The sequence below is a fragment of the Oncorhynchus kisutch genome, linkage group LG19 (genome assembly GCF_002021735.2).
Source record: "Oncorhynchus kisutch isolate 150728-3 linkage group LG19, Okis_V2, whole genome shotgun sequence".
In the NCBI taxonomy this organism is placed as follows: domain Eukaryota; kingdom Metazoa; phylum Chordata; class Actinopteri; order Salmoniformes; family Salmonidae; genus Oncorhynchus; species Oncorhynchus kisutch.
The window spans coordinates 52,715,198-52,727,085 of record NC_034192.2 but is presented as its reverse complement, the minus strand read 5'-3'; the positions used below and the strand labels follow the sequence as shown (position 1 = coordinate 52,727,085).

The following is an 11,888-nucleotide window of genomic DNA, read 5'->3' as shown; positions in this document are numbered from 1 at the left end:
CCTGTCTCTTTGAACACACACCATCTCTTCCTTTCTCTTTGAACACACAGCATCTCTTACTGTGTCTGAACACACACCATCTTTTCCTGTCTCTCTGAACACACACCATCTCTTCCTGTCTCTTTGAACACACACCATCTCTTCCTGTCTCTCTGAACACACACCATCTCTTCCTGTCTCTTTGAACACACAGCATCTCTTACTGTGTCTGAACACACACCATCTTTTCCTGTCTCTCTGAACACACACCATCTCTTCCTGTCTCTTTGAACACACAGCATCTCTTACTGTGTCTGAACACACACCATCTTTTCCTGTCTCTCTGAACACACACCATCTCTTCCTGTTCAAAGAGACAGGAAGAGATGGTGTGTGTTCAGAGAGACAGGAAAAGATGGTGTGTGTTCAGACACAGTAAGAGATGCTGTCTCTCTGAACACACACCATCTCTTCCTGTCTCTTTGAACACACAGCATATCTTACTGTGTCTGAACACACACCATCTTTTCCTGTCTCTCTGAACACACACCATCTCTTCCTGTCTCTTTGAACACACAGCATCTCTTACTGTGTCTGAACACACACCATCTTTTCCTGTCTCTCTGAACACACACCATCTCTTCCTGTCTCTTTGAACACACAGCATCTCTTACTGTGTCTGAACACACACCATCTTTTCCTGTCTCTCTGAACACACACCATCTCTTCCTGTTCAAAGAGACAGGAAGAGATGGTGTGTGTTCAGAGAGACAGGAAAAGATGGTGTGTGTTCAGACACAGTAAGAGATGCTGTCTCTCTGAACACACACCATCTTTTCCTGTCTCTCTGAACACACACCATCTCTTCCTGTCTCTTTGAACACACTGCATCTCTTACTGTGTCTGAACACACATCATCTCTTCCTGTCTCTCTGAACACACAGCATCTCTTCCTGTCTCTTTGAAGAACAACAGCTCAAATCACAAAGGCCGACGAAGTAGTTTTCATCACAAGAAAGTGAGATTATTAAAAAAAGAAAAGCTGGGCACTTTGTGGGCTTCCCAGCTGACTGAACTTCATCTGCTCAGATGGAGGAGAAGAAAAGAGACTGAACTCCATCTGCTCAGAGAGAGGAGAAGAAAAGAGACTGAACTCCATCTGCTCAGACGGAGGAGAAGAAAAGAGACTGAACTCCATCTGCTCAGACGGAGGAGAAGAAAAGAGACTGAACTCCATCTGCTCAGAGAGAGGAGAAGAAAAGAGACTGAACTCCATCTGCTCAGACGGAGGAGAAGAAAAGAGACTGAACTCCATCTGCTCAGACGGAGGAGATGAAAAGAGACCGAATTCCATCTGCTCAGACGGAGGAGAAGAAAAGAGACTGAACTCCATGTTCTCCTGTTATCTGCTCAGAGAGAGGAGAAGAAAAGAGACTGAACTCCATGTTCCCCTGTTATCTGCTCAGACGGAGGAGAAGAAAAGAGACTGAACTCCATGTTCCCCTGTTATCTGCTCAGACGGAGGAGAAGAAAAGAGACTGAACTCCATGTTCCCCTGTTATCTGCTCAGTGAGAGGAGAAAAGAGACTGATTCCATCTGCTCAGACGGAGGAGAAGAAAAGAGACTGAACTCCATGTTCCCCTGTTATCTGCTCAGACGGAGGAGAAGGAAAGAGACTGAACTCCATGTTCCCCTGTTATCTGCTCAGTGAGAGGAGAAGAAAAGAGACTGAACTACATCTGCTCAGACGGAGGAGAAGAAAAGAGACTGAACTCCATGTTCCCCTGTTATCTGCTCAGAGAGAGGAGAAGAAAAGAGACTGAACTCCATGTTCCCCTGTTATCTGCTCAGACGGAGGAGAAGAAAAGAGACTGAACTCCATGTTCCCCTGTTATCTGCTCAGATGGAGGAGAAGGAAAGAGAGACAGGCGTTGCGCAACCCCCACCTTAGGGGCCTGACCGACTTTTCTCCCAACTTCTGTCTGAATGTCTCCATCTCTTAGTCTAGGTGTCGTTCTATATTTGATGTGTGGAGTGTGTGTGTGGTGTCGTTGTGGTGTGTTTGAAGCCAGAGTGAGGGTGTGTGTGGTGTCGTTGTGGTGTGTTTGAAGCCAGAGTGAGGGTGTGTGTGCCTGTGCGTGATTGTGTGTGTTGTTCCATTACATCTCCATCTCTCCAGCTGCTTTGCTCCCGTTCCCCTGAGGAGCCTCTTTCAACACTAGCCAGCGTCAAACCTCTCCTTGGTTCCACATTTAACACTCTCCCTCTCACTCTGCCAAGGTGCTCTGTCACTTTCTTCTCCTCCTCCTCTTTCATCCCTCTCTTAAAGAGTCTTATCTTTCATTACTCTGTTTTTTAGCAGACCCTGAGGTCCTCAGTCCCGGACATCTGTCCGCCTCAGAAGAATCCTTCCTTCTTGAATATTGTGACCTCAGTGCTTTGTTAGAATAAAGCGTGTCAGCCACGGACGTGCTCATAGCTGGTCCTTCCATAGACACAATCTATATCCATGCAGTACCTCTCATCGTCCACTAGTGGTCAGCAGTACCTCTCATCGTCCACTAGGGGTCAGTAGTACCTCTCATCGTCCACTAGTGGTCAGTAGTACCTCTCATCGTCCACTAGTAGTCAGTAGTACCTCTCATCGTCCACTAGTGGTCAGTAACAACACTCCATGTAATAGGCCTCTGCTGTCATAAATACAGACTGCAGTCAAAGCCATTTGCCTCAGCACTAGCAGCACAGGGGCTCCTGGACCAGCCATTCCATGTATTTGATCAACTCCAGCGCTAACACACCTTATTCATCCTGTCAACCAATCATCAGGCCCTTGACTAGGTGAATCAGGAGAACTGGTTCAGGCCCTTGACTAGGTGAATCAGGGGATTTACGCTAGTGTTTTACCAAAAAGGCTAAGATGTTTCCACATCCATGGCCCAGCTCGTGACTCACTGGGCCATGGCCTCTGCAGACCTGCTGTCTTTTGGCCAGACGAGGACGCTGGGGACTTTTCGGACGGCCTTTCCATAACAAAAAGTAACTGTGAACATGGGTCAACACCATCCACGGTTAACACCTCGCAAAGCAACTGTTGAAGATGCAGAGGATGTCGATTCTGCTCTTCACAGGTGTTTAGTGTCACACTTCCATATAAATAACGAGAGCTTACATTAAAATAACTGGAGACACTCGGGTGCTGCTACGGAAAAAGCCCATTTAAGGCCAGATAGATCTCCCAGTATCTCTTACAGCAGCTCAACAGGCAGCTCATCAAAGCTCAAAGGGTTTAATGACAGTCAGGAACATAGCTTTTTCCGCTTATGCTGTCAAACAAAGGCCTGGCTGAGAGGAAGAGAGAGGGAGGGGTGGACAGTCATGCGTTCTCTACCTGTTACCTGACTTCCTCGTCACTATCTGCTCTTCTCACCTCGCCTGACTGGCTGGCTGTTTCTCTGTACTGGCCTAGCTCCACCACAGGTAAATGGGTTCATAACAGGGTTGGGCTCAATTCCATTTCAAATACAGTCAATTCAGGAACTACACTGAAATTTCTATTCTCTTCCATGATTTTCAATTAAAAAATAATAATTGAATTTAGGGGAAGAGAATTGGAAATTCAAATGGAATTGACCTAAACCCTGGTTCATAACCTCTTTACATTTCTCTGTCTGTCCATCTGTCTCAGAGTATTTATAATGTCAATCCTGGATGAATAATGAGTTGATTAGTTGAATCAGGTGTGTTGGTGCTTGGGCTGGAACAAAACCATGCACACCCTACCTGTCCCTGTGAAATGGGCAGAGACATACTCACTCTCTCTCTCTGTTGTATACTGGTTCTTATCTATACTGCTCTCTATGTTCTCTCACCCAGCTCTTTTTCTATTGTATATGTCTGTGGTACTATGGTCTCTCTCCAGATTGTATATGTCTGTTGAAGTATGGTCTCTCTCTCTCTCTCCAGATCGTATATTTCTGTGGTACTATGGTCTCTCTCTCTCTCCAGATCAGATATGTTTGTTGAACTATGGGCCCTGTCTGTTTTGTTACTGCTGATCCTGTCATCCACTGGGGTCTGCTCAACACCTGTTTGTCTCTCACCTGGTAGATGCCCTGGTCTGTGGGGAACAAGGGATCCTCTAGAACCCCAACAGAACCCCCAGAGACCTACACCTGCAACACCTCATCTGTGAGACTGAGACCAGGGGTTGATTTGGAGGGTGGCACTATGTTCAATACATGTTGCTCTTATTAGAAGCCGACATTTTGAAAGAGAGGGTATATTGCTAAAGGGATACTTCAGGAAGTTGGCAATGAGGCCCTGTATCTACTGCCCCATTGTCATATGAACTAGTGGATACCATTTATGTCTCTGTGTCCAGTAGGAAGAAAGGAAGTTAGTTTTGCGAGCCAATGCTAACTAATGTTAAATGACTGGAAGTCTATGGGTATCTGCTAGCATGCTTACCTGTAACCTTTAATAAGTCTGTAGCCCCCCCCCTCCTGCCCACACTCCCCTCTCCATACACTCTCATAGCTTTTCATATTGATCTTTTGGAACCACTCCTAACTACCACGTTCGTGTGAGAAATCACAATAAGAATCGTGTGGATTCTCCAGATTATATTCTTTCCTAGAACATGATCTATGTGGATCTGAACAGATCCCTCATTATATTCTCTCCTAGAACATGATCTATGTGGATCTGAACAGATCCCTCATTATATTCTCTCCAAGAACATGATCTATGTGGATCTAAACAGATCCCTCATTATATTCTCTCCTAGAACATGATCTAAGTGGATCTGACACCTCAGTTAAAATCCCTTTGACGTGTCTGAAGTTAACTTTACTATAGAGGTAGGAAGTTGTGACACACCTGTCAGACGTCTTCTCTGAAGGATGTGGAGAGCCTTATTAAACAAGACTAAACGGATTGTGAAGATCTGATTACACGCCCATTAAGTCTCTGTTAAACAGCCAACAGTCTAAATAGTATTTTGAAGGAGTGGAGGTTTGCTGATATGCTTTACTTCACAGCTTTTGGGAACTCTCTCTCTCTACATACCCTTCCCTTTTTCTACAAACACTCTCTCTCCATCCATCTGTATTTCTACTTTCCTCTCTCTCTACATCAAAGGGTCCCTGTCTAAGAGGAGCAGACAGGGTTGGAGGGTGAAGCAGGAACATCCGTGAAAGGACCATAAAGATCAGAAGGTGAAGAGAGGCATTGTGGAACAGTGCTGTCATACGCCAAGTAGCTTCAGCCACCTGCAGAGCTACTGCAAATCATATCCTACACTATTGACAAGAGTGCAGACTAACCTCAAGTGCTACTGGTGGAAGGAAGGATAATGTACACCTAGTATAAACAATTGGGGGGAGTAGGAAAATGAAACATTTGCATGACCAGTAACCTTAGACTGAGTTGGAATGTCGACAGCAGGTCTTAGTTCCAGTGTGGTAAGTTAGGAAGGAAAAGGAAGGAGATAAGAATCTGGGGGTAAAAAACCTTGAGGCAAGACAATGTCTGCAGAGTGCGATGGGATTGCAGTCATAGAGTGCCCTCTACTGGCTACAGAGGGATATAGCTGTTAACATCAGGAGAGAAGCAGCAGAGCAATGTATTTAAAGAACTGGGACATTGAGGTTTTAGCCAGTGTGAATTTACCAACGTACCCCATTAAAACATGGGGATTATAAATAATGATATGCAACAATGTCTAGATTTAGAACAATATTCACTGATTGTACAAAACATTAGGTACTCTTTCCATGACAGACTGACCAGGTGAAAGCTAGGATCCTCTTATTGATGCCACTTCATATCAGTGTAGATGAAGGGGAGGACACAGGTTAAAGAAGGATGTTTAAGCCTGGAGGGCTCCCGAGTGGCACAGGGGTCTAAGGTACTGCCTCTCAGTGCTAGAGGTGTCACTAGAGACCCTGGTTTGATTCCAGGCGATATCACAACTGGCCGTGATTGGGAGACCAACAGGGCGGCGCACAATTGACCCAGCGTCGTCCGGGTTTGGCCGGGGTAGGACGTCATTGTAAATAAGAATGTTTAACTGACTTGCCTAGTTAAATAAAAAACTAAAGAAATGAGACATGGATTGTGTATCTGTGCCATTCAGAGGGTGAATGGGGAAGACAAAATATTTCAGTTCCTTTGGTAGTCGGTGTCAGGCGCACCAGTTCGAGTAAGTCAAGAACGTCAACGCTGCTGGTTTTTCACACAACAGTTTCCTGTGTGCATCAAGCATGGTCCACCACCCAAAGGACATCCAGATAACTTCACAACTGTGGGAAGCGCTGGAGTCAACCTGGCCCAGCATCCCTGTGGAACGCTTCTGACACCTGGGAGTCTGTCCCGAACAAATGAAGGTGTTCTGAGGGCAAACATGGATGCAAGTCAATATTGCGATGGTGTTCCTAATGTTTATACATTCGTGCATATGCTCTTACTAGCATGTACGCTGACTCACAGTAGTGTCAAATCAAACTAGTATAGGAGTCTAGAAGCCTTGGATGTTTAATACATTATTTCTTTATTTCTAACACTTTTTAAACAATCAAACAGGTCCCTGGCAGACAAGGCTAAGTTATTACAAAGTCATTTCAACAGGCTTTGTGTGGGATGATCCCACCGGGATCCCTTATCGAATACAACACACTCGGTACATCAATACATTGAAAACAATCCTCCCGCTTCTCTCAGAGTGAAGGAGAAGGGCAAACATTGAGTTTTATTTAGAAGAAAAAAAAGAGTCAGTCTTTTTGAAGAACGTAAAAAGTATAATTGTAAAGTCAAAGAGAGGTTTCCGCCTCTGGAAAGAAAATAACCAAAAATGTTGATTACACAAAAAAAATCATGCTAAAATAATTCTAGCTGAAACGTACAGTGCCTTCAGAAAGTGTTCAGAACCCTTCCTCTTTTCCACATTGTTACGTGACAGCCTCATTCTAAAACGGATTCAATTCATGTTTTCCTCAATCTACACACAATATACCATCATTACAAAAAGAAAACAGGCAAAACATGTTTTGCTCATTTATTCAAGATAAAACTGAAATACCTTATTTACATGTATTCAGACCCTTTGCTATGAGACTCTAAATTGAGCTCAGGTGCAGCCTGTTTCCATTGATCATCCATGAGATGTTTCTACAACTTGATTAGTCCACCTGTGGTAAATTCTATTGATTGGACATGATCTGGAAAGGCACACACACACACACACACACACACCTGTCTATACAAGGTCCCACAGTTGACTGAATGTCATAGCAAAAACCAAGACAGGAGGTCAAAGGAATTGTCTGTAGAGCTCCGAGACAAGATTGTGTCGAGGCACAGATCTGGAGAAGGGTACCAACACATTTCTAAGGTCCCCAAGAACACAGTGGCCTCAGTCATTCTTAACTGGAAGAAGTTCAGAACCACCAAGACTCTGAGCAATCGGGGAGAAGGGCCTTGGTCCGGGAGGTGACAAAGAACCCGATGGTAACTCTGACAGAGCTCCAGCGTTCCTCTGTGAAGATGGGAGAACCTTCCAGGACAACCATCTCTGCAGCACTCCACCAATCAGGCCTTTAAGGTAGAGTGGCCAGTCGGAAGCCACTCCTCAGTAAAGGGCACATGACAGCCTGCTTGGAGTTTGCCAAAAGGCACCTAAAGGACTCTGACCATGAGAAACAAGATTCTCTGGTCTGATGAAACCAAGATCGAACTCTTTGGCTGAATGCCAAGCACCACGTCTGGAGGAAACCTGGCACCATCCCTACGGTGAATCACTGCGTTGACAGCGTCACGCTGTGGGGATGTTTTTCAGCAGCAGGGACTGGGGGAGACTAGTCCGGATCGAGGGAAAGATGCAAAGTAGAGCAAAGTATAGAGAGATTCTTGATGAAAACCTGCTCCAAAACGCTCAGAACCTCAGACTGGGGCAAATGTTCACCTTCCAACGGGACAACAACCCTAAGCACACAGCCAAGACAACGCAGGAGTGGCTTCGGGACAAGTCTCTGAATGTCCTGGACTTGAACCCCATCGGACATCTCTGGAGAGACATGAGAATAGCTGGGCTCCGACCCTCCACCTGACAGAGCTTGAGAGGATCTGCAGAGAAGAATGGGATAAACTCCCCAAATACAGGTGTGCCAAGCTTGTAGTCTCATACCCAAGAATACTTGTGGCTGTAATCGCTGCCCAAGGTGATTCAAGAAAGTACTGAGTAAAGGGTCTGAATACTTCTGTAAAATGTGAGTATTTTTAATTTTTAAAAGCTGATTTTGCTTTGTCATTATGGGGTATTGTGTGTAGATTCAAAGGAAAAAAAATAAGGTGATAACATAAAAGTCAAGAGGTCTGACTTTCCAAATGCACTGTGTATTTGCATTATCTCTGGGGCTACTGCTTCCACAGAACGTGGAGGCTACATTTCAAGCTGTCTTTGAAAAGCCAGTCAGGTACAAAGCTTATGTCTTAATAAAAAGAGGCAGTGTTGTATTTTGAGAGACTTGAATATGCAAATAAGCCCATATGCAGAGGGCTAGTCTACAGTTTCTAATGCTCTGTATAGTAATAATAATTCATTATATTTTGTAAAGTGGTTCCTTGGATCATACAACACAATACAATTTACAGTCACCTATTTGGCCCACGGTGTTACAGACCAGGTACAAAATAATTTATTAATGTCAAGCCCTTCATAATGTAAGTCTCATGCAATGTAGGGCTGCATTGAACACCACATGTAGACTATATCATAGAAATCAAAAGCTATTTCCATGTGAAACTGTTATGGGATTTGCTCCATTGGTTTTGTTGGAAGGCCTACATTAATGCTCCAATAACCTATTGGCTACGGTCTAGATCTGCAAGGCTACAGCCTCACCACTAAACCATGCAGGAAGTTACACATAAACGCTGTGGGAATTAAGTTTCTGTTTAAAAAAGGGGCTCATCGCCCCCAAAGTGTCGAGGAAACATTGGTAATAGTTAACTCATGTAAAATATATATATATTTTGTCCTCCGATGGGGGGAGGGGGGGGAGGGAGCGCCTGGCAGGTGGTGGTAGTATATTTTAGATTTAAAAATGGCTTCTGAAGTTTGCAATTTCAACTTTGAAAATTCAGACTTGGATTTTCCCTCCTGAAAAATGTATCAACCCCAAAAAGAATGTCCAATAATTATAATTATGATCCACATAATAATTCACATTTCCTGTTGCTACAGGATTATTTTCCTGCTGTAGCAACCTGGCTCAAATTAAGACCCTATATCTGTAGCTAGCTAACCTGACTTACAATGTTAAATAGGCATTAGTGGACATTTGTCAGTTCTTGGGAGGTTCAACTAGAAAAAGCATTCAGAAAATACATGAAGACTTCTCCCCTGCACAACAAAACTGCTGTGTATCACAGGTCAGACCATGTTGTTGTTGCAAGTCCACTATGGGAGGACGAACTCAAGGCAGAGTAGAGGTGATGCCATTGATAGACAACTTGAACAAACCACAATGCAGCCGATGTGATTGGATATTCTCTGTCAAACAATGTGTCCAACAATGTTTGTGCGCCGGTTGTTAGGTCTTAAAAAAAGAGAATAATAAATCAATTGAAAAAATGTCCAAAAGCTGTCAATTACCCGCTAAAGGAAATGCTGGTGTGTCTGAGAGGTGTGGCAGCAGGCTGCTGGTTCTCCTTGCTGTCCTGGTTGTTGAAGGCTTTGCTGGGGTCAACCCTGCGTTGGGGCTGGCCTCCTTTCTTCTGACGGGACACCTGGGCACGCAGCTTAGACAGCTCCTACACACACACACACACACACACACTTTACAATCATGTCTGACGGTAGTACACCCAAAAAGCTTTTGGCAACACCCAGTCCCTTCGTGGATTTAAAAGAAGTGGATATATGAAAACAATAATGGTGGCAACTAAAGTGTAATTGTTACTATAATTATATTTTGTTTACTTTAAACAATATAGCCCATGCTTATATTTAAATCAGCAAACTGACCTGTTTGAGGGAAATGTTCTCATCTTTGAGCTTCACCACGTGTCTGATCTTCTGTTTCTGGTTCTGGTGGCCCAGCAGACGAGCGTAGGCGTCCGCTAGCCGTGTTAGCTCCTCCTGGTTCGCCCCATTCTTGTTCAGTAGAGATTCCCGCTCCGCAGCAAACCCATTCAGCTGCTCCTGCAGGGCCAAACCAACCGGAAGCAGAGATGGGGAACATAGAATTTAAAAAACTGTGAATTGGGCCCGTCTTTAAGTCAATGACCACTTCTACTCATACTACTTCTATGGGGGAATATAATTGAACATTGACAACACATAAGAAAACACTCAGATGAAGTACATTTCCCACAACGCAGCAGTGGACTGACCTGGAAGGGCTTGACCTTGGCGTAGAGCTCCTCGTACTGTCTCCTCCAGTGTTCCGTCTCTGTATCACTGAGAGAGGAAAGGACAGAGTTAGAACAGTGTATTTAAAGCCTAATTGTCTTATAATACCATTGTCTTCTACTTGATGATCTGGGTCCATATTCATAGTCTCAGAGTAGGGTGCTGATCCAGGATCAGTTCCCCGCCTGTCCATGCAATTGTATTTTTTTATTCATCTAAAAAGGGGAAACAACCTTAAGACAGTTCATGAATACAGGTCGGTCGGTCAGTCAGTGGTCCTCCTCACCTCTTGTCTTGAGTCTCCAGGAGCATTCTCTGGAAGTCTCTTCTCTGTTCCTCCATCTCCCAATAGAGAGTCACCTTCTCCTGGACCTCCACATCCACCTGGCTCTGGAGAGAAACCTCCTGGACCTCCACATCCACCTGGCTCTGGAGAGAAACCTCCTGGACCACCACATCCACCTGGCTCTGGAGAAAAACCTTCTCTTCCATCAGTTCTACCTGGTTCTGAAGTCCCTGTTTGTCTATTTCAAACGTTGCTGCTGTTTCCAGATCATCCCTCTCTTTCTCTACCTCATTCATGTGGTTCTCTAGAGATGGCAGATATTTCTTTACCTGGTCCTCCATCTTCTCCGACTGGTTTTGAAGACTCAGTTTCTCCTTCTCCACCTCCCCTACCAAGCACTGAAGAGTTAGCTTCTCCTCCTCTACCAGTCTCTCTCGCCCCCCCCACCTCCTCTGACATCCCTTGCACTTCCCCCTCTCCTTTCTCCTGCTCCAGTAGCCTCTGCACCCCCTCTTTATCTTGCTTAAATAGCCTTTGAAGCTCCTCTTTCTCCTCTCTAGCTTGCTGGAGTAGCCTTTGCACCTCCCCTTTCTCCATCCTCTCCTCCTGCAGCTGTCTCTGCACCTCCTCCTCAGCCCTCTTCATTTCATCATCTCGCTGAGCTAGACGTGTTTGTACCTCCAACAGAATTCTAGAGATGGGGGGGAAGAGAGAGAATGGAGGGGGGGGGAAAGAGAGAGAGAATGGAGGGGGGGGGGAAAGAGAGAGAGAATGGAGGGGGGGGAAAGAGAGAATGGAGGGGGGGGGAGAGAGAATGGAGGGGGGGGAGGAAAGAGAATGGAGGGGGGGAGAGAGAATGGAGGGGGGGGAGAGAATGGAGGGGGGGGGAAAGAGAGAATGGAGGGGGGGAGAGAGAATGGAGGGGGGGGAAGAGAGAATGGAGGGGGGGGAAGAGAGAATGGAGGGGGGGGGGAAAGAGAATGGAGGGGGGGGGGGAAGAGAGAATGGAGGGGGGGGGAAAGAGAGAATGGAGGGGGGGAAGAGAGAGAATGGAGGGGGGGAAGAGAGAGAATGGAGGGGGGGGAAGAGAGAATGGAGGGGGGGAAGAGAGAATGGAGGGGGGAAGAGAACGAATGGAGAGGGGTGGGGGGGGTAGAGAAATGGAGGGGGGGGAGAGAATGGAGGGGGGGAAGAGAATGGGGAGGGGGGGG

At 45.6% G+C, this 11,888-nt stretch overlaps 1 protein-coding gene across 1 annotated transcript in view; it reads right to left on the bottom strand.

Annotated features, from left to right (window-relative positions):
* Positions 1 to 6,509: 6,509 nt before the first annotated feature.
* LOC116355081 (hyaluronan-mediated motility receptor-like) overlaps positions 6,510 to 11,888 on the bottom strand; it is a 6,202-nt gene continuing 823 nt past the window's right edge. Inside the window, exons 2-5 of the mRNA XM_031798405.1 lie at positions 10,678 to 11,368; positions 10,373 to 10,439; positions 10,005 to 10,181; positions 6,510 to 9,790 (exon numbers count right to left, since the gene is read on the bottom strand). Coding sequence (XP_031654265.1) covers positions 9,629 to 9,790; positions 10,005 to 10,181; positions 10,373 to 10,439; positions 10,678 to 11,018 — 747 coding nt within the window. The 5' untranslated portion in view covers positions 11,019 to 11,368 and the 3' untranslated portion in view covers positions 6,510 to 9,628. The remainder of the gene's footprint in view (positions 9,791 to 10,004; positions 10,182 to 10,372; positions 10,440 to 10,677; positions 11,369 to 11,888) is intronic.